Consider the following 27831-nt stretch of genomic DNA (forward strand, 5'->3'; position numbering starts at 1 on the left):
ATCATTAACACGAATGATAACCTTTGGTTTTATTTAGAAAATTGTCCAGAATACAATACGATGTATGGCAGCTCAGTTCCATGTTCGCCATGAGATTGGTGGTGATTTTGTTCTAACAATTCCTGGAATTCATTTTACGTATGAAGCAATTCGGGAACGATTGGAACACTTTGAACAAATTATAAAGATGTGTCCAGATGCAGTTCATGTAAATGTTGAAGAAAACTCAGAATTGGTAAATATTTTCCACCTATTCAATATAACAATAGATTTTTTAAATCGTCTAACAATTATACAACTTTGGAGCACTCGGAGATGTCAACCTGCATATATCAACCTTCATAGTCGTTATTTATAAATGTATACTTACATTGTTGGACACATGCAAATATCAACCTTCATAGTCATTATTTATAAATGTTACTTATAAATGTATACTTACATTGTTGGACACATGTTTGATCATTCTGTTGCATGATCCTTTGATCTTTGGTAAAAACAGGTCCTGTAGAATGGATAACATTTCTAGTAAGTTTTAAAGAATTTAGGTCATACTTACTGTAACTGTAACACTTGAACTTTTGTTCCTACGATGTAATTTTTTTTGCAGGTTATGTGTGAAGGCTTAACTATTTGTTTTATTGCAAACATTGATATATGTCTGATCTTGATTTTAGATATGTTGTCGTTAAGACTGGCTTGTCACATAGAAGCACACTTTGTTAATTTAAGAATGAAATATGTTTTATTTCAGGTATTTGATGCATCATCACTGCTCACATTGTTAACAAGTCTCAAGCCTAAACCATCGGAATTGATACATATTGACAAAAGAAATGAATGGTTAAATACAGTACGTGATGCAAGACCCATCGTTGAACGAATATTAGATTCTGAAAAACACAGCAAAGCAAATTACTACGGGAAAATCAGTAGAGAACGAATACAAAAATGCAGGTAAATGTCTATGTAACACATTGTATACCAAATCATTCAAAATGTGTACAAAACGAAATGAAACCCTTATGCTAATCATAATGGATGTTATCAAGAAATTACAGTGACATGTAACTCTTTTTTCTTTTGGGATTCAAATGTGATTTCAATATTCCAAACAAGTTGCTCCACACACAAAAATAATAATAATTACAGCGAGCGCAAGATATTTATATACACCTAACTTCTGCACCCGTTAGGGAACTTTCTTAAACAGTGAATGTTGTAGACGCATTGAACTTACATACCCTCCCACGTGACAGTTAATCAAAACACTGGACGCGGTATGCCTTTGATGTGTATTCACAAGGACGGGGGGGTAGTTGGACTATTACATTGCCTTTTAGGTACACAAAAAACATAAAACTGGGAATGATTATTAATGAATGATAGTAGTAATTGGTAGTTTGTTGTGAGGTGTTGTCTATGGGTTTATAATAATAATATTACCATTGTGAGTGTCACATTCTACTATTCTTGCATAATGGCATCTTCCATTGCAAGTTTGTCAGAACACTCATCGCCCAGTCAATCTTTCCCTGTCTAGGAAAATGTCTGGCAATTGCCTACTGAGTGTGAGAGTTAGGTGTATGTAAATATCTTTTGTCCTCCCAGGACAGGGGGTATGCTGTATGTGTGTTCAATCGGCAAGTTTTAAAATGAAAACATGCCACACATTATAAAAAAATATAACATACACTTAGATTTTTTAATAATCAAACTTGATTCTAAATATTAACAGAATATTTTCTTTGTAACTCGATGCAGGTAACGATTTTCTTTATTCGTAAATTTTTCTATAACTGGGTTCATTATAAACTATTTGTACACTGATTGTGGAATGGGTGTGGGTTGTGGAATGCAGGCACTTACATGAGAGAATGTGAATCATCTAGAGACCCTGCACAAAACATCATTCTATTTGATGTATACCTTAGTTCCCGCTCTTTGTGTTCTTTAGTGTCTTTGCTCTAACTACTGGTAATATTGTTTTCAGACCACTATGGGTAAGCATAAGTGTTGTCAAATTATTCGTTGAACACGTGTGTCCTGACACCAAAGCTGGTGAAGAAAACGTGAAGCAGTCCCGTAATCTTCTTCTTGTAAGTTAATTAACATTATTTGTGAATGAATATGTGCGACATGTCACAATTGTCACAAGACTACCTGCTATTATGTATGTTCTCTGTTGAAACTCAGTGATCAGCTATTGTGAAGTCTGATTAGTTGTTTTCGGAATCCGTGCATACTGTATAATAGTATATTCTCAACAGAACAGAACAAAACAACAACAGAAATTCAGTACAAATGAAACATGCACAATAATAAGATAATTTCTAGCCCTAGTAGATATAAATAGCTGATTTGGCATGTTCATTGCACATTCATTGTTGAGTCGAAATGAGTCGACTGTGCTGATCTGGATGTGGCATATGGACTTATTAGCAAATTTCTATGTCGCCACCACATCTTTGCAATTACTATTTAGTGAACAACATTCAAACATACAGAATATAAAAGTATTTCTTGAAATTAAATAACTTAATTACTTAAGGTGAAGTCATAGCAGAGAGCTTGTTATTGCCTCAATTACTAAAATTCGATTAAAATACAAGCATATATATGATGAATTGTACAAAACCAATTATTAAACATTATAGGAACAATAGCCGTCTCAATTAAATTTCAGTTAATTTCAAGATTCATATTTTTTGTTGTCTTTATATAACGTGCTGAATATCCAATACCCGCCGCCTTCTAGTTAAACGGCAATAAAAATAATTTTGAGCGAGCTCTAAATTCGTCGAGTTCTTTGTGTTTTTTGCAATATCATCGTTATTCTGCACATGTATAACTTAGAAAAAAACATTTTGCTTGGAACATACCCAAAACAAAGCTTATGCTAAGTCCAAAGATAAATAACAAACAGCACAGCTAAAATAATTCCAAGGCAAGAAAACTACATTCGCTGAAATGCTGGAAATATAACTGTCGTTAATTAGAAGCACAAAAGTAAATAACGAGTCATTGGAAAGGTGCATGAAATTTCAACCTGTTTTTTGAGAGCGTGATGCTCACCTTTTGAAGTAATGTAACTCATCACCCAGTGAATTGCAATAACAAAATGGCAAATTATGCCACCTCTATTTTCATTCCCCGTGTGGCTTCTTAATTTTACTGGAAGGGAATGAGGTTAAGTTCTAAATTTGATCAGTGTTTTCAATTTGTATTAGCTCCGCTGTCGACTTTGTCGAACGAAGCTTATCATATGAGTGATTGTCCGTCGTCCTTATCAAATTTTTAGCTCTTCTGTCAACTATGTCAAGCGGAGCTTATCATACGAGTGATTGTTCATCGGCGTCTGGCGTCCGTGTCAACTTTTTAGCCCCACTGTCGACAAAGTCGACACAGCGGAGTTGTTCATATTACTGATTGTCCGTCGTCGTCAACTTTACAATTTCAACTTCTTCCTCAAAACCGCAAGTCAGAATGTTTTCAAATTTGATAAAGTACCTTGGATGGTTCTTTCTCAGATTTGTTCATTTCATGTGATGATATCTTCAATTCTTTAATTTTGGTGAATATTTTTGTAATTTTTGGTAAAAAGTGATATTTTCGACTTGTTAAAAACCACAAGACTGATTGCTTTGATATTGCACATATAGGTACTACATGTGGACCTCTTTCAGATTTGTTCATTTTGTGATGATAATTTTAATTTTCTAATTTTGGTTAATATTTTTGTATTTTTTGGTAAAAAGTGATATTTTCGACTTCTTGTTAAAAACTAAAAGTCCGATTGCTTTGATATTACATATATAGGTACTACATGTGGACCTCTTTCAGATGTGTTCATTCCATTATGATATCTTCAATTATCTAATTTTGATGAATATTTTTATCATTTTTGGTGAAAAATGATATTTTCGAATTCTTGTTGAAAACAGCAAGTCCGATTGCTTTGATACTATACGTATTGTTCATTTTCTAATAATATCTTCAGTTCTTGAAATGTGCATTGCTAACATCGGAGCATCTCAGTCGACAGGCTGCTTGTTTGAATCAAATAACTCTCAAAGCAAATTGTAAGAAAACGAGGACTTATGTTTTGACCTCCGTGCGTCCGTCCGTGCGTCCGGACCTGTATCTTAGAAATGCCTGCACCAATCACAATCAAACATACACATACATCATACATGCTATTATACATATGCAGATCAATTTGTTTCACAATCTGATTCAAGATAGCCACATGGCAGCCATTTTTGTTCTGAAAATCATCAAAATCAAGCATTTCTCGGCTGTGTACAGATGGATTTTGTTCAAACTTGGTATATACGTTGGACACATTATTATTTTATTTTCAGATTTAAACTGGCCGACTGGCGGCCATTTTTGTGCTAAAAAAAATCATCAAATACCATTTATGGATGGATTTTGTTTAAACTTGGTACATACATTATACATTACGGGTTCCTGATGCACGTTATTTTATTTTTAGATCGGATTCAGAATGGCTGACTAGTGGCCATTTTGTTTTAATGAATGGGCTTCTAGAGCCATATCTCTCTCATGCTTTGACTGACTATCTTCAAATTTTATATATTCATTATACATGTATTCAAAATGACTGATTTTGTTTTAATTAATGCCGTTCCTTAGCATTATCTCTCGATACTCATTTGACGATCAGATACAAATATCAATCATTAAATGTTAAACAATCGTCATAATCATATTCCTGACATGTTTATATTCCAGCTATATTACTATAAACAAAACTGTATATCTTAAATTCGATAACTAACAGGGACTGTGTCATGCATGGCTTGTTTTTCCCTGATTCAATTTTGCATGCCCATTGGAGTTTTCAGGGTACTTTTAGGGTACTTTTAACTTTTAGGGTATATAGATTTCTTATATACTCTTCTATATATACACGCACGTTATCTATAGAGTGTGCTCTGCTTTAATTGTAATCAATTGCAAAAACTATATAAAACAAACAAACAATAGTGGTGTCTGTATAATAAAATTGTCTCATGTTGGCATGAACTGTGAATTAATTGCTCAATTATTTTGTGTTCTTCTCGAATATTTATTTTTATTTCCTGTGATCATTGTACATAATAATATCTATTTCCCTTTTATATAACGACATTTTTATAATTCTTTTATTTATAGGCTTTGGGTAACAATGTGGATTTGAAGAAAACAAAATCCATCAATACCATAGAGAATTTTTTGAAAACCGCTAACAAAACTGCGAGTACTCGACACTTTAAGTACGTTGAATAATTTGTAACTCTTTATAAACTACGTCAGTGAAGGCGTATCATATATCAACTCTGAATGTGTATATGTACATTGTTCCACTATATTGATATCACAGCAGCATGTATTTAGAAAGCCTACAACTCAAGTGCTGTTGAAATATAAACGAGTTGTTACTATATACGATACTATAATAAATTAACAACACATTTCCTTGTATTGTCTTGAAACGGTGGATTTGTTTAGTTGAACACTCTTTATTCAATGTGGTAATAGTAGGTTCATTTAAATTCATAGATTTGGAGTAAGAACATGTCTGCAGTGTCGAGAATGTATAAATGAACCTGTAGCCTTGCCTTGTGGTCATGTATTCTGCTTGAGTTGTTTGCAAGAATGGTTTGATAACCATGGACGGTGTTGCGTGGACAGAAAATGCTCGGTTGAAATCCCTGACGATTTCCAGTTGGTTAGCACAGTTGAGAGCAAGTAAGTCGCTACTCTGATGAATACTACATTGTTTGCAAAACAAAATATATATATATGTTCGGAATTAATACTAATATAATAAATTCAATATTTGTTCACAGGGAGGCTGTGGCTGCGCATAATGCTTTCAAACAACGTTGCAATGCGTTTTTTATGGAACTACTTTCCCGCTATTCTTTCGGTGCTGGTGAATCTCCAGAACCAGCCCTTTTGCAGAAGTTAATAGGCTATGTAACCAAACACAGCAAGAAGAAGGGAAAACAAACGAAAAATCTGTCAGCGTTCGAAGAAGACTGCATTGACAGAACTCCAATAGTACGATCACTGGTGTTACAATTACTACTAAGATCAGGGTGAGCATATTTGTTCATACTGTGCAGTTTGTGATATGATATTTAAACTAACTACTTTTCACAATTATAGAACACGACACTGATAAGTAGATGAATACATTGGAGATTTCACTACAGGTTATTAAAAACTTGCCAGAAATTCAAATTACTCCTTTGTGTCACGTAATATGCAATATATAACATAAAGGCACAATCAAGATAGGCAAGTTTTGGATCCTGCCTCACCAATGCAAAATAAACTTAAATGCGCTGTTCCCATCAAGGTAGATTAAATGTCCCCTCTTATGCGGTTATTAGTATTTGAATATGTACAAATGTATTTACATTGGTTTTGTTTAAAGCATGGTATGTTGTATACGAAAATAATCTGTGCAAATCACTAATTAAACGTTAGTTTCCCCAAATTATTTTCTAAGCTTTATATCACATTCACTGCAGCCATCGCATAAATTACTGTTTTATACAGAGATGTGCTCGTGACGTGTATTTTAATTGTTCAGTATTCATTTGTAGCATTAGAAGAAACATGGTTAGATTCAGTAGATGACTTTTCTTTAGCAGAGTTTAGTTATATTCGTAGTGATAAAAATAGAAGTAGCAAGGCGAAATTCTGCTGGTGTTGCACTGTTTTTCAAACATAGGTTTAAAAGTGGAATTTCAAAGCTGCATACCATCATTAATGATGTTATAAGGGTTAAGTTAGATAACAAGTTCTTCAATTCGGAAAATGAAATTTATATCTGTGTGGCATATTTACCACCAGAAAAATTATATCATTGAAGAATTGGGGAAAAAAATAACAAATCATTCAATTAATGGAGATGTAATTCTTATGGGGGATTTGAATGCACGAACAGGAAAACTGGAGGATTTTATTGTGAATGACACTTTGGAGCATATACCACATCCTAATGTATTATCAGTACCACTAGATAAGTCATGTAAACACCAGTTAAGTTAAACAACAATACAATTAGTAGCCTGTTATATGCTGATGACCTTGTTTTTGTGTCAGAAATTTTTAATAAAAATGGTAAATTATTAAATCATAAGTATAGTGTTTGTTATGAAAATGAAGAACTAGATATAGTTAAAAATTATAAATATTTAGGAATAGAATTTAAACCAAGTGGAAAGTTTGATCTAGCAAAAGAACATTTATATAAAAAGCATTAAAAGCATTTAAATATATAAAAAAAAAATAAGCACATCATCAAATATTAACATAGCAACTTCGATAACATTTTTTACCATATAATAACACCAATACTAACTTATGGATGTAAAATATGGGGTTCAGAGTAGTAAACAGATAAAACATACATAGAAAAATTAAATTTGAAATTGTGTAAAATGCTTCTACAAGTTAACCAGTCAGCATCAAATCTAGCAGTTCGTGGGGAATCGGGCAGATACCAATCTCAGTTTTCATTTAAAAAAATGGTCAGATATTGGTATAAAATATGTAACAAAAATAGAAACAAACTAGTAAATGAGGCAATTTCCTGCAATATTATTGATCAATCATAGAAAAGCATACATCATATAAGTGATCAAATAGAAGCCAGTTATGTAGATTTGTGGAGAAAAGCAATTAATTCAGAAAAATCTAAATCTGAGGAAAATAATAAATTAAGAACAGTAAATTTAAAAAAGAATTTAAAACAGAGCAGTACTTGACAACAATTACAAATCCAATTTATAGAAAATATATATGCAAATTTGTGATCATAATTTAATGATAGAGAAAATTCGTCATACAAGACCAAAAACAAAAGCGGGTGATAGAATGTGTGAAAGGTGTGGTACTAATAAAGTTGAGGATGAATTTCACTTTTTAATTGATTGTCCACAACACAAAGTAGCAAGAATGAGGTTATTTCAATCAGCACAAACCTCAAATCATAATTTCAATAGGTTAGATAATGAAGCAAAGTTTATATATACATGTATTATGGGTAACATACAATTTTTGGCAATTTATATTAAAGAAAGTGCCATTTTCTAAACCAGTGTCAACAGTATATTTATTTTAATCTCTTGATTGTAGTGCTTTTGTTATCGTTCTGATTTTATACTTACCATCTTGTATTGAAGAGAACCAAGGTCTGGGGGTCCAGACTTTCAGATTTTTTATTTTGTTTTTTGTGAATATGTTGAACAAACAATGTTTTGCAAGAAAAATAAAATAATTTTGATTAGTAACGAAAATTTTCTGCCATCTTCGATTGACGATAAATGGAAAGTGGCCATTTTCTGAGAGCCAGGGTACTCTGGTGTTTTATAGTAGCATTATTACTATATAGGATAACCTAATTCACGAAAAACTTAATACTGTCATGTGACCTCTTCTGCCATAATGGAAAATTTGGAAAGTGAAAGAAATGTTATAGATTAATTATAAATTATTTTATAGCATCTATGTATAAAAGTTATTGAAGTTTGCAAAGCTTGTTGTGAATGGTCACATGGTTTGGCCTTCATCTTTGATTCCTACTGAACAGGTATTATTTTTCTAGATTGACTTGAAATTTGGTGTCATGGGTGTCATGGCCATGTGGTTTAGATACCACATAGTTTAAGTTTACACCAAAAAGTGTCAAACATGTGATTCAAGTTCTTAAACTATCAACTCTTCTTTTGTACATTGCATTGATGTCAGAAGCTTCTTGTGAATGTGCGTATCTATATATACACAAAGTATGGTTGGACCACTGCAATTCTATTCACAGCTTTAATTACATAATTTTGTTTATGTTTGGTGCTCAGGCAAGAAATAATCAATTGCATGTAATCTTCAGATTTCAATAAAAGTTTCGTCAAAATTATAATCACAAAATTTGAATCATTTATCAGGAATGTCATTCGAACTTGGTATATATGATAGGATACAAATGGACATATTCAAACTTGTTATGAGCAATACGAGATATTTTGTTTTGTGATTTGATTCAAGATCTTATTGCTAGGATGTTGCTGTGTTAAACTGGATACAGTGCCATTTTAATTAACAAGTTAGCATGCTAAATATACTCCCCTAACATTATTAATTATAATATATGTACATAAATTTATCTTCCTTCTGATGTTTTATATTTAACACAGTCACCAAAAAATTAATGGGGGGCTATCATTGACAAGGATTATGCATTTTCTTTATCGACAGCATTGAACAAGTACGAGATGGGCTTCAGCAGTATTTGGAAAACAAACGTGACCTAATGGAAAACCAGGAAGAGACTGTTGAGCTATCTTTGTTATGTATACAGTGCATGGAGGTGAGATCAAATACAATTTTCAATTTTTGCCATTATTTACGCTATTTAATTGGCAACTGTAATGGTGCTGCTCGAAAAGTAATGTAAAATCACAACATAGAAATCTGCTGTTGGCCATCGAGCAGTTCTAGTGGGAGGTTGGTTAAAAAGAAATATTAGTAAAGACTTAAAAACACACTAGTTCAATACCATGTGAAGTGAATTCATTATATCATGAATTAATTAATTAATGTAAAATTGTAAATGCAATTAATTAATTTGTACAAACTTTTGGAAAGGAAGACCCAAGACGGTTAATGATTTTGTAAATTAGATAATTGAAATTCAGTAATTGAATATGAACTATTATCAGATGTTCATATTCACAAACAGAATGTATGTACAGAATGTATGTAATATGTATATACATACAAAATGTACACGAATTTGTACCAAAACTAATAAGCCCTGAAGTTGATCATAACATATTTATATATTTGTGATTAACTATTACTATTATGTGTTCAACTATTATTAGGACTCGTACTATAACCAGGTACATCAGTCAACCATGGTTGGACTGGCTATAAGTAAACTGGAGACTGCTATGATCAAAAGTCATCATCACAAGGACCTCCTAAATGTTGATCAATTAGAATCCATTGCTGCAGCTCGGTTTGGATTGATAATTACTGCGGAAAACATCAAGCACTATTTACTGCACAATGATGCACAGTCGAAGGACCTGGCACCCATCAAATGTTTATTTGATAAAGCAAGAAAATACTGTGAAGGATGCACTTCCGAGTGGCCACGATTATTTCTTCTGAAACAATTATGTAGAACATATGATACTAATTGCGTCGAATTACTCTCTAAAGACGAGTTATTGAAGTGGATTGTACCTCCTGACATTAGTACCGAGGTTTGGATTATTTATTTTACTGTGATAACAGTTCCTATTCTCAGATAAGTCCTGCCTTTTTGGTGGTCATAGTTAAACATTGTCGACTATAGACATTCATGTGTTGTTCAACTGACCGCAATGAAACCTAGTGTACTAACCTAACAATAATTGCCTATGGTCATTCATAGTCAGCCCTGATTTCATTTGTTTTGCTTCAGTTGCAACACTGTCAATATATTTGTTTCGTTATCAGACCATATTATTGGTCACATTTTGACCATGTCACTATTATTATGATCACCCTGAAAGCAGTGACTTGCAGCCCTCACTCCAAAAATGCAACACAACACAAATTGTACATACAACACTGGCTATTAAAGTCAAATGGGTCATACAGTGCAAACAGCGATTTTAATATATTTAAAAAATTGTCGCCAGATAAGCTCAGTGGCCTGAACTCCAGTTCTAATTTGTTCAACACTCATAAAAAAAGCATGTTCAGACAGTTCTGAGTGGATAGTAACTTTTCTGAAACTCCCAAGTAGGAAATGTAGCACAGCCATAGAATTAACTTATTAGATGCAGTGGGGTAAATTTTTTTTTAAATAAATGTAGTTATACCGGTGTTGGCTAAATACTGACACATTAACTGGGAGAACTTTTGGTAAGTTGGGAACTGGATTATTTCAAAAAGTTATTAATGAAATACATGTTAGAATAAACTCCCCAAAAGGAGCCCTTTTGATTAACACAAATTGTGAACTAATACTGCCAACTGTAGCAATGGTTAGTCCCTGTTCGAGCGAAGTTCAAAAAATGGGTACTTATAATTCGGTCTTTGTTCATCCGTCCTTGCGTCTGCCCGTCCCGAGTCATATTTCAGAATCATTTGGACCGATTCCGTTCATTCTTTGCCTAGTACTTTATATGGGACATATGCACATGCAGTGGTTTAGCGATTCGATTCAAAATGGCCGACTGAAAGCCATCTTGTTTTTTCTTTTAATGTCGTATTTTGGACATGTTTTGTCAGTTTTCATTCAAATTTGGTACATAGATTGTACATGTTATGATACATGTCCTCCGACCGTCCATGCGTCTGTCCGTCCGTCGGCCTGTCTGTCCATCTGTCCAGAGTCATATTTCAGAATCCTTTGGACCGATTCCGTTCATTCTTTGTATGTGCCTAGTACTTTATGTGGGACACATGTACATGCAGTGGTTTAGCAATTCGATTCGAAACGGTCGACTGGTGCAACTGTGCATCCATCCGTTCGTCTGTCCAGAGTTATATTTCATAATCCTTTGGACCGATTTCGTTCATTCTTTGTATGTGCCTAGTACTTTATGTGGGACATATGTACATGCAGTGGTTTAGCAATTCGATTCAAAACGGCCGACTGGTGCGACTGTGCATTCATCCGTTCGTCCTTCCAGAGTCATATTTCAGAATCCTTCTGACCAATTCCGTTCATTTTTTTCAAATTTCTAGTACTTAATGTGGGACATATGCACATGCAGTGGTTTAGCGACTGGCAGCCAGCTTGTTTTTTGAAAATGTCGACATTTTGGACATGCTTTGTCAGTTTTCATTCAAATTTGGTACATAGATTATACATGTTAGGACACATGTCCTCCGACTGTCCGTCTTTAGTCATATAATTCAGAATCCTTTGGGCCGATTCCGTTTTTCTTTGCACATGCCTAGTACTTTATGTGGGACATACATGTATGCACATGCATTGCTTCAGCATTTCGATTCAAAATAGCCAACATTTTACATAGAGAAGCCATAATTACCTTACATATAATTAATAGAAAAATATTGATTGACCTGCTATGTCTCTGTAGGTTGAGTTCAGACCTTCTGCCTCCAGAAGCAAGTATGAAGACATTGGGTGTCCACCAAAATCCGGCATTGAAAATTGAGCCAATCATATTCCACTGTTTTATTTCGAATTCTACTTCACAACCGCCAGTCGAATTACTTTGATAATATACATATAGGTTTCTTTCTTAGATTTGTTTTGTGATGATATCTTTAATACTTTAAAACTGTCGAGAGGCTGCTTGTTATTTTATTGCCATGATATCATGCTTATATAATCTTCATAGTAACATCCTAACCTGTCTTCATCACAGAGAGCAGTGATGACAAAACAAAGAGGACTGTTATTCTGGTCCTCCTTCAGCCAGAGGCAAAGGAGATCAGAAAGATTGTTTACATGTCCTGGTAACACTGGCCATTCACCACTGTCTTATGTATGTAAATAGGTCTTTATGTAGTATTTGAGCCTGGTTACTGAGCGGCTAACTTTTCATGAAGATGCGAGTTGAGCGTACGCTCACTTTCAAAAGTAAACGTGAATCATTTACATATATGTGATATAGAGAGCAGTGATGAAAAACAACAAGGCTGTTATTTGGATCCTAGTTCCTCTGTGTACACCTAAATAATTAAGGCAGACTCGAACAGCTGCTTGCATTGGAACTATTGGAAGTCATTTCCACAAAACTCATAGGTGTCCTCAACTTTACTATTGATTTGAAGTGTAGCACACAAGTCAGGTTTCTAATTTTGGTGAATTGAGTTTGTGAAGGTTTTACTCTTCCTCGCTACATGTTGAATTTCATATCTAAAAACACTTGCCCTTGTGTAGAGATTGGGAACTAATTTTGCTAGTTTACTATGAAACCCAGAAAGTGCACTGTACACTGTCCTGGCTTATTTTGAGTCAGTTATCTAAATTTACATTTATGGAATTATTGTGTAGCCATGCTCTCAGTACTCTGGACAATGTAATGTTGAACTCGTTAGCTGAATTTTCATTTTTCAATGATCTGCCAGTAAATCTTTCCAGTAGTACTATGCACGTCTTCAGCAAACGCATTAAAATCTTGTAGCCTTGCTTTATTTATTATATAGACTATTTTTTCATGGTAATAGACGTCCAGTTGTTATTTATTGGCATGGTTGCTTTTATATCAATATGCATAGCATGTAAGGCTGAATCAACATCTATCGTGTAAGTGCATTGATGGAATTAAGCTTGAGTATTTTCTTTCAATATATTAGACTGGCTATCCTTAGTGTAGTGTAACACCCCATGCAGTTTTGCATATAATAGGTGCATGAGCAGTACACTGCCTAGGTGTTGTGGCGTGTCGCGTCCCTTGGTGATATCATTATCCATAACAAGGTATCGCGGGTATGCTGTCTCTAGCATGGACATTTTGTTAGGTACATGTGCAGGTACTCAAACTTCCACTTACTGCCTTTACTGTGCTAACAAAAAAATCCTTGATAGATGGAGCCCATATAAGTGGGTGTATTTGATGTATAGGTCCTGCAGGTACTCATTTGGCGATCTTGATATTAAAAAGAAACCAGTTTTAGAAGCCGTTACTATGACTGCCTCATCAACTGAGTAAGTACGTAAGGTAGTAAATTCGGCTGATATTGACTGGTTCACTACCCTTTGTGTGAGTACTAGACACCTGTTGGTTTGGTTTAGTCTTATGCCATTTATTAAAATATGTCCGTGAGACGTTTTCCAGCCTTTAGTGACATCACTTGTTTTTTGGAGAGTACTGCTGTTGAACCCGATAATTCAAATGATTGTTATCAATAATAAAATGGATTGGTTTCAAATGCATACATTCCTAATTTCAGATTACAATTCTTACAAAAACAGGTAAACTGAATAACCTGACCACCAAATGTTGTATAGAATCTTTCTGTATTCATCTTGACAAAATAGTTTTCTAAAGGTTTCAAGGGGGTTTTAGATTGACTAAAAATTGTCAATGTACAAATAGCTAGCCAGATATTGTTTTAACTATAATCATGGGGGCTCCAGTTCAGGCTGCCTTTAGAATCTAGCAAAAATGAAGGTCACAGTTTTGAATTAGGGACATTGTCAATCTCTGTGTCAGTATTCACGGGAAAGGGGAAAGTTGATACAGGGATATTCGTCCGGAGGAACGTCTGTTGATAACGGGAGTTATGGATGACAGGAATTGGCTCTCTCAACTTGTCTGCTTGAGGTAACAGGGTCACGACGCATGTGTCAAAGGTCAGCACATTCACTCACTTACATACATAGAATGGATGACACAGTTGGGTTGAAGTTATTTAACAAGATGACGTACATTGATGCTGAGCTTGAAAATAAAGTACATTTGAAGCCCTGACTTGTGTTGATATACCGGCCACCAAGGTGCAACCCAAAAGTGTCTTTTGAGTCACAGAGGGACTGTGGTTGAATGCATCAAGGCTTAGGTTTTTATGTGGTAGTCCGAGAGACAAGCTGGTTTTACAACTAAGTATTAAAACTCATAGTGAAAGTAGTACCATCCAGTGAGTTATTGTATTACGTACGGGTGCTAAAATCGCAGTCATCCACGATGTGTATTGTTTTTGAAATTGAAGCCCAAACGGGGTGTTAATGGGAAATCACCCATATGTCAAAAGCAGCTTGTCGAAACTGGACTAGAGAGTGTGTTATTGTTCTGACGCCCACGCTTGCCAAATGTGTTAATGCGATGAGTCTACATTGTTTTGGCGTGAGACAGTCATAAAGTAGCAGACTAAAATTCTGCGATATAACAACATGATCAAATAATGCCCAAGAGTTACAATCAATATTTTCATATTGATTGGGTATAAGGTAGGTATGAATGACTAAATGAAACTAGACTAGGCAAACTCAAAAGGTTGAAGTTAGTTTGAGCCCTGCTAATAATAAATGTTTGTATGCACTTTTAGATGGAATTACCAGACCAATTTGTGGTTTGTGGAGATATTTATAACGCATTCTCAGCAGCAATTACACAATTACATATGACGCCAGAATGTAAATCAATAGTGGACATATTTAAAGTAAGTAATATAATATAATATAAAGACTGATGATGATTTCATGTTTAGATATCGTATATTTAGGTACAAGTAGTCATAACCTATCATCTTTGCTTTGTTAATTTTAGATAATTTTGTTTTCTTCTGATTAGCAACAAACGGATTTTGGAAAAAAACAAAAGGAATCACTGTTCCACTTGGCTATTTACAGAAAAATAACCATGAATAGTGTTCAATCTCTCGAACAAAAAACAACTGCTCATCAAGAGGTAGGTGATAATATTTTTCATTGACAAATGCTATGAAAGAATTCGAAAATAATCTCACCAATAGTGTTGCTACCTCAATTTCACTGATACATGGAGGGAGGTATGTGGGGATTTGAAAGAACAAATATTAAACTGAATGCATTTACTGTTCCTTCAGCTTATCAACAGACTGGAAGCATTCATTAATGGGACAGACTACGTACATGAAAAGGTAAGCATTAATTAATATATATGGTATATGTTTATGCATTATCAATTGAATACAATGAAAAGTATATAAAATGAAGTCAAAATATAATATAATATAATATAATATAATATAATATAATATAATATAATATAATATAATATAATATAGCACATATGATTAATCTATTGCATGTGTTTTTAATCCAAGGAACTTGCTAAAGAACTAATACACAATACCCAATGGGGTAGACCCTGTGTTATGAGAGTTTTGCCGAATCAGTCCATTCTTGACCGTAGATTAGCTATGATAGTGATGCACATGAGAATTGTACTATGCTGCTGTCACAGGAATCCATTGCTGGGACCACTCATAACATTGATGGAGAATCCTGGCCAGATGAGTGTAAGTAACTGGGTGTGTGTGTGTGTGTGTGTGTGTGTGTGTGTGTGTGTGTGGGTGCGTGTGTGTGTGCGTGTGTGTTGGTTGTTTGGTAGGTACATACAACCTTCCGAGGGCGTTTTTCAAGATGATCGAATGGCAGCATTTTTGTGCTGGAAAATCATCAAAATCAAGCATCTCTGGCATTCCGGAACCATATCTTGGCTGTTTAACGATGGATTTTGTTCAAACTTGTTACATACATTGGGACCTTGATACACATCATTTTGTTTTTCAGGTGGGATTCAAAATGGCTGACAGGCACCCATTTTGTTTTAATAAATGTGATTGTAGTGCTATTTTACTGACATGCTTTGACTGATTATGTTCAAATTGTATATACATCATGTCATAGACCTACAGATGTATTGGTTTGACAATCTGATTCAACATGGCCTAATGGTGGCCATTTTTGTGTTAAAAATTAATGCTAAATTAATTAATTAATTAATGATTATTATGTATTCATTTCTTTTCCAGAGTTCATATTTACCAACAATGAAAGATGATATTCTTTTAGAGTTCAGGAATGTACTCGAGGATGCAGGGCAGGATCTTGTCTTTTACGGTATGTAAGCTATGCTAAGGGTTGTATATGTAACTCTTACTGTACAAGAGCACAGTAAACTAGTCAAGATGCAATTCGACTGAAACAATCGATTTCATAATCAAAGATGGCCGACTGACATCTTGTGGAACACACAATTGGGAGTCTTTGCAGTTAGTGTGTGTGGTACCAACTTCAATTGTGACAACAGGACCTACATTGTTCTGACCCTTACAATGTAATTTATATTATAATACATCTGTCACTGTTAAGTTACAGCGTGCCTTAATTTTGCGGTATTTTACGTCCTCTAATAATAAAAACAAACATGGCTGCCACCAGGATTGACAGGATCCCACACAAAGAATTTCGCTGATTTTGTTCTAAACTTTTGGATTTCGGCATTTCCATGGTGTATCCTTGGAAGGAAAAGATGTATAATAATAAGGTTATTACTCGGACAGTACACCGTCGCATCGGCCGATACTCCTGCTGTACTGTCTCTGTGCATAGTTTGAGGTATCCCCGTAATAACCTTATATTAATATTACATTGAATTTAAGTCAGGTTTGCGTAGCTTAGGTTTTGTAAAGAGGGAAGATATGGTTCAATTTATATTAGTAACTGTACCATACCTACCCTACTCCCTTTGCTTAACTAAACCTAAGTTTCGCAGACATTTCTATATTAAGTCTTGGGATATTCAACTTTTATCAGCTCCACTGTCGACTTTGTCGAGCGGAGCTTATCATATATGAGTGATTGTCTGTCGTCCGTGTCAATGTTTTACTTTTTCGACTTCTTCTTGAAAACTATGAGCCTGAATGATTTGATACTTGGTGTATATGTACCTTGGGTAGACCTCTCTCAGATTTCTTCATTTCATGATCATATCTTCAATTCTCTAATTTTGGTGAATATTTTTGGTAAAAAGTGATATTTTCGACTTCTTGTTAACAAACGCAAGTCCAATTGCTTTGATATTACATATATAGGTACTACATGTGGACCGCTCTCAGATTTGTTCACTTTGTAATGATATCTTTAATTCTCTAATTTTGGTGACTATTTTTGTCATTTTTAGTAAAATGTTATATTTGACAATTGCTTTGATATTACATATATATGTACTACATGTGGACCACTCTCAAATTTGTTCATTTCATGATGATATCTTCAATTCTCTAATTTTTATGAATATTTTTGTCATTTTTGGTAAAAAGTGATATTTTCGACTTCTTGTTAAAAACCACAATCATTTATGGTGAAAAATGATATTTTTGAATTCTTGTTGAAAACAGCAAGTCCTATAGCATTGATACTTTGCATATTCATTTTCTAATGATATCTTCTGTTCTTTAATTGAAATGTGCATTGCTAACAGTGGCCTGCAGCGGAGCTATCTCAGCTGAGAGACTGCTTGTTTAATTAAACTTGAATGCAACGTTGTATTGTAACCCTATATAGGAACACGTTTTAATCTAGTTCATATTGTAACTATATTAAAAGTTAATTGAATGTGTGTTGTTACAACGTCGGTAAGACGTGTATGTGTGTATCTGTTCAACTGATATCTCAGGAACCATATGTTGGATTTTAATAAAACCTTTAGCTGCTCTGTGAATGCTCTACTGATATCTGAAGAACCACTCATTGGATGATGAAACTTGATACATAGATAATCAGGGGCAATGCACAGACCTGATAGGTATTGGATTAATATCCTAGCATATTAATAAAGTCATTTACATAATTAGTAAATTTTACACTGATATTTCAAGTACTAATCTTAATGAAACTTGGTACATACATGCTATGACTATTCAGAGAACTGATTAGTTTTGGTTCAAAATCCAAATATATTAATGACATAATTTGCATATCAATTAACGTATTTTAAGCATTTTCACTTGTTTCTCGAGTACTATTCAACAGATTTTGATGAAACGTGGCATATATAGTTTGGGGTTGAAATCAATTGATATTAGTACTGTTGCTGATAGGAACATGCAACTGGTGCTATAATTTTGTATGGTATTATCTCATTAAATATTTATAATTGTTAAACCATAGCTAATTTGAACCATCCTCCATTGCTTGCAGTTATATTTTTAAATGCTCTATTTGCTCTAATAGAAGCACATATTTGCTTACGTGCCCCTCAATACCTTTGGCACATGGAAGTTCTTTCTAAGCCTAAAATCTTTGATTTGGAAAATGTGTGGGATCTTGGTCAAAATTTATCGGTTTTCATTATGCATGTTGAGCTTCATGTTCATGGTGAATCGTTTCATGTTCAAATCCGAAATGACCAACTGGCAGCCATGTTTTTTTTTTCAAAATGTATCGTTAACATATCTCTTCAAATTATACATGTTAGGATACTTGTCCGTGACAATTAGTTTCACAATCGGATTGAAGATGATTGACTGTCTGCAATCTTGCTTTTTGACCATATTGCTACATCTCTGTACATTACATGAGACTAGACAAATGAAATTCAGTATGAATCAAAAAATGCATGAATAGCATATCCTGTTTAATTTAATTTATGTTTATACTCTCATTTACTAACTATGCTTTTAGTTTGTATTACTTTTATTTTTGGTATGAATAACAATTCTCCAACATTTTAACAATCCCAACGTGGATTATGTAACTAACAATGACTTGTGGTGTATATAGTGCACTGAAGTGCCACTTTCATACTGACCGAGGGAATGTTTTGAAATCTGATAGCCCTTTGCTATATACAGTACATACATGTATAGGCCCGTTTTTAAAAATATACACAATTTTGTTGTATGCTGCCCTTTATGATTTATCAATAACCATGCAGTGTACTTTGATTTTTATTGTGCGGGTCATCAAAGTCTATATGAAAACATGGCGGCCTCCATGTAGAGATGTACTATTGTTTCCAATAATTAATTTAAGAGATTGCTAGCTTGTACAAGATTTTCAAGCCATGCATGTTTTCACGTATGCAGACAAGTACTTGTATTTATGATGTTCAGTCTGGTTTTGGACTGGTATAGTATTGTTCAATTGAATATAATATGTTTTTGTTTTTGCTTGTATACAGTGACTGCCTATTAGTCCGCATTCAGACGCAGTCCGAAAACGGAGAGTTATGTTTTTACCTTTGTGCGTCCATGTGTCCGTGCGTTCGGACCTGTATCTTAGACATGCTTGGACCAATCACTTTCAAACTTCACAAATACATTATACATAATATTATACATATGCACATCAATTTGTTTCACGACCTGATTCAATATGGCCGAATGGTGGTAATTTTTTTTTTGCTAAAAATCATCAAAGTCAAGCATTTATGAATGGATTTTGTTCAAACTTGGTATAAACATTATAGATTATGGGTTTCTGATGCACATCGTTTTACTATTCATATTGGATTAAAAATGGCCGACTGGCAGCCATTTTGTTTAAATGAATGCGCTTCTAGAGCCATATCTCTGATATGCTTTGACTGATTATGTTCAAATTTTATATATTCGTTGTGGTATTCAAAATGGCCGACTGGTGGCCATTTTGTTTTAATTAATGCTGTTCCAGAGCAATATTTCTCAATATGGATAACTACTTGTTTGACGATCAGATACAAGATGTCAATCTTTTTAATGTTAAAAATCATCATAATCAAGCATCTTCTTCTGCATCCATACTTCTGACATGTTTATGTTCCAAATATATTACTATAAAGAAAACTATATATTCTAAATTTGATAAATAACAGGGACTGTGCCATGTATGGCTTGTTTCTGCTCACTTTCCTCAATGTCAATTCTGAGATAATTATGTTGTTCCGTGTATTAATTGGAACATGTTAATTTGATGTCAAGTCCTACAGACAGTTCTTTGAAAATATAGCAGTTATGTGTTATAACACTTTGTTCACATGAGTCAATGTGGAGACGCTAACCTACATTTGTAATACATGATACATTTTTTTTTTCATTTTTTTCATTAAAGCTTGTGATACCGGGGGTATATATAATTTGTGAAATAATTCTTCACCATTGTCAAATATTACATGGACAATTTTTAGTGAGATGTTGCCTTTGACCAATCAATTATATTTGGGGGAAAAGTTTGTTCAGGTTGCTTTGGAGACGGAAATTTGTTGTCTCTTTGTGACCAGGATAACTTTATGGCTGAGCAACAACAAAAACATGTGAAAATCAGATGACAATTATTTAGCATTGAGGAAGTGTTTCTTCTATTTGCAGAATGTCCCAATGGTCATTCATATGCTATTGGAGAGGTATGTATTGTATTTTCTGTTTTTTATTCACTGTCTAATTTAAATATTATTTAGATTTTCATATTTATTTTGTTGTGAATATTTTTAACATCTGCTTTATCTCCTAGTGTGGGAGACCATGGGAAACTAAAGTGTGTAGTGTTGAAGGATGTGGTGAAACAATTGGTGGTAGGTTACATGAGGCCGCCACAGGTAATAAGAGAACTTTAAGGTATGAAACCAGATTTTGCACTTATTCCATGATTTTAATTTTAATTAGAGTCGGTGGTGATGGTATTTTTAACAACACATTGGATTCATATGTTTATGTTTAGTGGGAGAAAAGTATACTTAAAACATAACAATTAATTGTGCATATTTCCAGAGATATTTCATCGAAAGTTGGCCACATTCTTGGGGCACCAGATGCAAGGACACATGAACAACCTGGACCAGAAAGACGTATGGGTCCAGCAACTACAGCAGTTATGAGATTACTTCTTCATGCAGTTATGGTAGCTGCAGATGTACATGATTCACAGGTGTGCCATTTAAGAAGTACTAAGTAAAATAATTTATTGTATATCATTGATTTTCAGCTTAATATATATAATATGAAAACGATATCAAAATGTGTAATTACCCTCAATCATTACCCATTATTATTTTAACGAGTTGTCATTTGTTGTTTTTTGTTTAGAAGCTTCAAGAACTAATCAATCCGAAAGTTACTACAGATGTTATTGAGTTCCTTTGGCAACATCTGCATTGCGATATTAAGTTAATAGCACGTGCAACTGGTACAAGTGGAGACGAAGCAGCTGTCCTTATTCATATCATCATACATTCTATTCTTTCTAAGATAACAGAAGGTATGTGGCAACATACATTATTCACCATCCGAGTATTGCACAATAGATATTAGTTCATTTTGTGCATTAGGGGAACACTCTAGGCTCTGCTGAAACAGTGGAGCTATTTTGATGACTTGTTTAAAGGTTTTTGGTGCTAATCTTGTGCATTATTCACATCTTTTGAATGACATTTGCTTTATTCTTCAGGCTGTCAACAAGTTTTCAATACTCTGTTGAATACACCCAAATGTCGCGAAAATTGGGAAGATGAATTCACACAAACATACATCAATCCCGTATTAATGGTAATTAATGTTACAAATGCTTCACTTACTAGTTTGTATTCTTACCTTGTTCGATATAATCATAACTTGCCAACTCGATTTATAACTATGTGTGGTTAATTGGCAAATTTTAATATCTCATCCATGTAAGAGCAAAACAGGTTTTCAAGTTTTGGAAAATGTAATTGATAATGTCTAGAAAAAAACAATTTTTATGTCACAGAGTCGCGACATACAACTGAAAAAAGCCAACACAATCATGCATGACGAACACGACCGGCTACACAGAATAATCCATGAACTGGATGGACCGGGCAATTATAACAATATGGCTTTGATTAATATACCAAATATATGGAGGTATAGAGTGAGAGTTACAATAGATCACCTAGCTCTCACACTGGGAGATAATAACACTACAGGAAAAGCACAGGAAAGAGATATACTCCATATGTTTTTGAAAAAAGTAAGTCACATAATATTCATGATACAAAATTGTTTTTTTAGCTCCGCTGCCGACAAAGTCGAGCAGAGCTTATAGTATTACCGATTGTCGTTGCCGCCGTCGTCAACTTTACATTTTCGACTTCTTCTTAAAACCACAAACTGTATAGCTGTGAAACTTTCTAGGAAAGTACCATGGGTGGTTCTATCTCAGATTTGTTCATTTCGTGTGGATATGTTCAATTGACTTATTTATAGCGAATAATTCTGTCATTTTTTGAAAACCGCTAGCTCAAATGCTTTGATACTTGGTATGTAGGTACCTTGGGTGGACCTCTCTCAGATTTGTTCATTTCGTGATATCTTAATTTTTCCAATTTTGATAAATATTTTTGGTAAAAAATTATTTTTTCGACTTCTCCTTGAAAACTGCTAGTCTGATTGCTTTGATATTGTATATGTAGGTGTATCAGGTGGACCTCTGTCAGATTTGTTGATTTTGTGACAATATCTTCAATTCTCTAATTTTGATGAATATTTTTGTCATTTTTGGTAAAAAATGTTATTTTCAACTTGTTCTTGAAAACTTCTAACCTGATTGCTTTATAACTTTGTTTGTAGGTACCTTGAGTGGATCAGTCAGATTTGTACACTTTCTGTCAACATCTTCAATTTTCTATTTTTAGCAAATATTTTCGTCATTTTTTTATCAAAAAACATATTTTTGACTTGTCCTTCAAAACCTCTATTAGATTTGTCCATTTTGTAAAGAAAATATTGGTGAAATATTCTCTGCAACAAAATCAAGAAAGTTGGTGTCTTGCGATATTAAAGCAGCTAGTATTAGGTTTAAATTGCTTCTTAGTCATTGCTTTCAGAGCATGCATCACAAATAGCGGAGCTATATCAGCCAATAGGCTGCTATTTCTTTCTGAATAGTTTTGTATATGTTGTTCAAAGTTATTGTAATATTATTGTGCCGTTCATATCGTGGTCTGTTCCTGTTTTGCTTCGTCAATAGTGTATACTGTAAATGTATTAATTATTCACTGGGTTTTAATTTTGCTATTTGCTAGTAAATCTATGTTAATATAAAAAAAAATAACAATAAAACTCATTGTTTTCTTTCCAAAATTGTGAAATTAAAACACAGTGAATATGCTCAAAACATCAAAATAGTGAAATTTTATGAATTTAAGGTAAATATCATGTAATCTACTGAAATTAGTGCCAAATTTTCAGTTTGTAATATTGTTATTCCATTATTAGGAGCCAAAATTACGTGGTTTAATATACTTACCAGAAATAATACAGCTTCAACATCTGCTTATTGAGCAATTCCACCGTCGTATAGATGTCAATGAAGCAAATGAGATGACTATCCAGGAGTTTTTAGATAGACTGCAAGAAGGTATTGCATGTGAAATATGAAATATGGATATTGAGAGAGAGAGCAATAATTAAGTGTACATGTGTTTTAGACATAAATGCAATCATAAAGTGCTATTCAAAATAACTTGGTAATTTACTTCTCTTTTTCACTTAGGTCATCTTAAAGACAACTACATCAAACTCATCACTAGCTTCAGCAAGGCATGGGAATTGACAAAGTGTCATTTACACAATTACAGTACGTAATTACTATTTGTTGCATCATATGTGTACATGATTTTTGTTAATATACGTAAAGTATTCATATTGTGCTGCTAGTTATTGTAGAGGAGAAAAACACTAAATACTGTATTAGTCATGAGCTAAAATAATGGTGGTTAATATTATTAATATTTGTATTATTCTTGCATAGGATTACCTGTAGATTTTGGTGGAAAACAAGTCCCAGTAAAGTTATGTGATATTAGCATTGACATGTCTACTAGCATTGCAATCTTACTACCAACGAGAAAATCAAATGGAGTTTGTTCCACAGCACTTGCTGACTTCCTCATTACAACACAGAATGAATTTATTGATATGTATTTGTCAAAGAGGGGGAGAAAACTACACAGGTATCCATAATTGTCTACATTTAAGTGCAAACAGTCACAATCTTATGGAGACACACATCCATAGTGGTCAGGCATTAGTTGTAATCAATTTAATAACAAATAATAATTATACAAACTAATTTAATGATGCATTTAAATATTCATTAACCGACAGTGATGAGGAGATTCGTCCAAGTGATTTAACTCCGGCCCATCTGATTGCATATGACCCTGATAAGGATCTGCTGCCGCTGGTTTTGTCTCACTGCAACTACTCACTTGAGGTTGGTAAAGGTTCCGTTATAGAGTATGACTTAGATACTCTTGAGAGACAGCTGGAAGAAAGGTTTATTATAGGGAAAGCTAAAATTGAAAGGAAGACTGAACAGTTACTGTTTCGACAGGATTCGAGGGACGCAGCAGTTTTTGAGACAATCAAGCAAAAAATACCCCAGGTAAGTTTCCTACATCATCAGAAATCGATATAGATGTGCTAAAAATTTATGGTTTGTGTATAGATACTATACATGTATTTAAACAGTGTCATTCACCTTACACATTACGATCAGCAGTTTTGTGTCAATATTGGGGAACTTTGTATATTGAATCATTTATTTTATTATAATTTTAACACTGATGGCCCATTTTTGGAAATGTTTCCATTACTTCGGCCATTAAGGTGGTTGTCATGCTACGAGGAGCAGTTTCATGATGAAGGTTCACTTGTTTCATTTAAATACAACATAGCTGCACAGTGTCCCATGTTATGGATATGATGTTTATGTTTCATGATTTAAAATGCAGGTATTTCCATTGTTATTTAGGAGAAACTAACTAAAGCAGCCAAACATCATATTTTATCTGAACTTCGGCTGCTGACTGATGTATGGGATTCTATAACCTGTTTGGATATTCTAATCGGCTTTGTGGTTTCATCTGGTGGAAACCAAAATATGCCTATCAATACATACTTGCAGAATATTCTAAGAATGGAAAAGGATGTGATGAAGGTATTGTGTTTTCTTGTACCATATTGTATAAAGCAATAACACGTTAAATTTCGGACCAGATTGAGCAAAAAAAGCGAGAGTAGTTCATTACATTGATATATAACAGAAATAATGTTCATTGCCATGGCTTTTAATTGCAGGTACGTCATCCTTGTCAGCTAAAGCACGTTCTAGCTTTATGGGAATTGCTGAATATTGAAAGAGCAAAAAGACTTACAATGAATGACCAGGTAAGTAGAAGAATATAATGGTAATGTAACTTGTTATTCAGTGTGCCTGTAAATTGAATATTAGTAGTCATTAAGGAGTAGTTAACTTTAACATATTATATGCTTCTGAAATGTGTATTTTTGTCTTGTTTTTGTAGGATCCATTTGATACCCTCGAAAGAGAATATAGAGTACAGTTGGAGGAGAATCAAATTGCCAAACTACACGCCGCATTGCAGTATATCAACTCTGAACAGCTTATTAATGTGTTGCATAATTACATTGCACTTGGCCTACAAGAGCAAATAGATGCATGTGGTGATATTACTGAATGGAGGTAAGTTGCATAATTCTACATTCGATGTCAATAAGGTGTGCATTTTTAGACTTATGGTTTGCCCTGTGTGCATCCGTGCGTCCGTGATCACCTGTATCTCGAACATGCATGGACTGATTAAGTTCAAACTTCACTCATACATCACACATTATATCAGACATATGCACATGCATTTTTTTCATGATCCGATTAACGATAGCCGAATAGCGGCCATTTTAAGGCCGAAAATGCATCAAAATCGCACATTTTCACCATTCCGGACCCGAATCTCAGTTATGCATGGACGGATTCTGTTCCAATTTGGTAAATACATTAAACATAATAGGACCTTGATGCACGTCATTTTTTTTGCATCGGGTTTGAAATGGCCGACTGGCGGCCATTTTGTTTTGAAGAATTCAGTTCTGGATCCGTATCTGAGACATGCCTGGAATGATAGAGTTCAAAAATAGATATGTGCATTTGTTTCATGATCCGCTTAACAATAGCTGAATGATGGCCATTTTAAGGCCGAAAATGCATCAAAATCACGTATTTTCACAATTCCGGAACCGGATCTCAGTCATGCATGGATGGATTTTGTTCAGATTTAGTACAATGTGTTGTACATATGCAGGTGCATTTCGGATCAGACCAGATTTCGGTCATGATCTGCTTTGAATGTATATGTCACTCAAATATGAACGGAACGGGGACGTGTCATTGACAATGACTTGTTTACATATATTTTACATATCAGTATACTTATGAACATATCGCGACTAGTATTACAAGCCACTGTATGGACATGACTGAGTCCTCGCTATTCAACAGTAAACAAAATTGATTGACAGAAACACTCAAGTTTGAAGATTTTTTTGGCACAAAAGTGGCTGTCAATCGGCCATCATGAATCGGATCGTAAATCAAATGACCGAGCATATGTACACCAAAATGCATGATGCGATTGTGAAGTTTGAATGTGAACAGTTCAAATGTCAAAAATACTGGTTGGATGTGCATAATCTCTTATTCATTTTTTCACAGAATTCATGATGTTTTCCAAAACATCGAAAATGTGGGCGTCATCACTGGTTTTGAAGACAACTTTCCAAAAGACATTTTAATCAAGAATCTGTTCTTTACATGGAATGAAATTATCAAATATTGTCACAAAAATTAAATATGTGTAGTTAATACAATGTTACTTCATAAATGAAGTTACCAATATTTGTTGTTGTTACAATGCCCCTTGAATCAGTGGATATCTATTACACAGTTGTGGAGCTAGACACACAATATTGTACCTTGTAAATTCATTGTCTTAAAACCTATGTTATATATATATAATCAATATTAATCCAGAACTTTATACGCTTTTTAACTCTCTATGGGATTTTACAATACATAATAATCGCTATAATTGTATAATCTGACAAACTAATAAAATAACCCATCGTTTTGATGCAGATCAAATTGTAATACCATCTAAAACCTGTTAAAGATAGACTTGTATTTAACTATCAATGAATCGGTATTATCATGTGATGTAACGATTGAAGCACAAGCATGTTACGATTGTATTGGAAATGTGGACTACCAGTGACTTGGGTTTGTGGAAAAAAAAGTGGGGAATCTATAATAATAAAAGTTGATAGGAAGTTATCATTTCTTGACTAGGATTATACTTGCACACAGTCCCGTATTCATTTGTTGTTTTCTCAATAAAACAAAATGTTATGGGTGTGTATAAATAGCGAAAGCAGAGTTTCTGATTTTCGTGGTAACTCAGCGTTCGCCATGTATACACTCTCATAACATTTTGTTTTATTAAGAAAACAACAAATGAACAAAAGACTGTTTGCAAGTCTAGACTAGGATGTTTT

General features: G+C 33.9%; 2 protein-coding genes across 3 annotated transcripts; both read left to right on the plus strand.

The window, feature by feature from the left end:
* Positions 1–187: 187 nt before the first annotated feature.
* On the plus strand, positions 188–15630 carry LOC146747219 (E3 ubiquitin-protein ligase rnf213-alpha-like). The gene is made up of 11 exons (XM_085498342.1): positions 188–235; positions 755–957; positions 1994–2099; positions 5182–5282; positions 5569–5757; positions 5859–6110; positions 9277–9388; positions 9906–10292; positions 15043–15156; positions 15288–15404; positions 15562–15630. The coding sequence occupies exons 1-11, from the start codon at positions 188–190 to the stop codon at positions 15628–15630; spliced, it is 1698 nt and encodes a 565-aa protein (XP_085354468.1).
* Positions 15631–15813: 183 nt separating this feature from the next.
* LOC102803601 (E3 ubiquitin-protein ligase rnf213-alpha-like) lies at positions 15814–27636 on the plus strand. Of its 2 annotated transcripts, none has more exons than XM_085498573.1 (16): positions 15814–15996; positions 16513–16600; positions 20830–20864; positions 20972–21075; positions 21229–21385; positions 21547–21715; positions 21905–22002; positions 22205–22447; positions 23695–23836; positions 23972–24055; positions 24230–24431; positions 24586–24865; positions 25235–25420; positions 25561–25650; positions 25788–25966; positions 26993–27636. In XM_085498573.1, the coding sequence occupies exons 1-16, from the start codon at positions 15853–15855 to the stop codon at positions 27126–27128; spliced, it is 2337 nt and encodes a 778-aa protein (XP_085354699.1). In that variant the 5' UTR covers positions 15814–15852; the 3' UTR covers positions 27129–27636. The 2 variants fall into 2 exon arrangements, with proteins under 2 accessions (XP_085354699.1, XP_085354698.1); XM_085498572.1 differs by having other exon boundaries at positions 21544–21715; positions 26993–27635.
* Positions 27637–27831: the final 195 nt, after the last annotated feature.

The sequence above is a fragment of the Saccoglossus kowalevskii genome, chromosome 4, assembly GCF_978046115.1.
Source record: "Saccoglossus kowalevskii chromosome 4, keSacKowa6.1, whole genome shotgun sequence".
In the NCBI taxonomy this organism is placed as follows: domain Eukaryota; kingdom Metazoa; phylum Hemichordata; class Enteropneusta; family Harrimaniidae; genus Saccoglossus; species Saccoglossus kowalevskii.

What these genes read in the sequence shown, in the direction of transcription:
- LOC146747219 (XM_085498342.1), top strand. Translation starts at nt 188, where the DNA reads ATGTGTCCAGATGCAGTTCATGTAAATGTTGAAGAAAACTCAGAATTG. An exon ending in TTGAAGAAAACTCAGAATTG is followed by an intron (nt 236 to 754) that starts GTAAATATTTTC and finishes GTTTTATTTCAG; the next exon opens with GTATTTGATGCATCATCACT. An exon ending in AGTCCCGTAATCTTCTTCTT is followed by an intron (nt 2,100 to 5,181) that starts GTAAGTTAATTA and finishes TTTTATTTATAG; the next exon opens with GCTTTGGGTAACAATGTGGA.
- LOC102803601 (XM_085498572.1), top strand. Translation starts at nt 15,853, where the DNA reads ATGAGAGTTTTGCCGAATCAGTCCATTCTTGACCGTAGATTAGCTATG. An exon ending in TCTTTCTAAGATAACAGAAG is followed by an intron (nt 21,716 to 21,904) that starts GTATGTGGCAAC and finishes TTTATTCTTCAG; the next exon opens with GCTGTCAACAAGTTTTCAAT. An exon ending in GGTGATATTACTGAATGGAG is followed by an intron (nt 25,967 to 26,992) that starts GTAAGTTGCATA and finishes ATTTTTTCACAG; the next exon opens with AATTCATGATGTTTTCCAAA.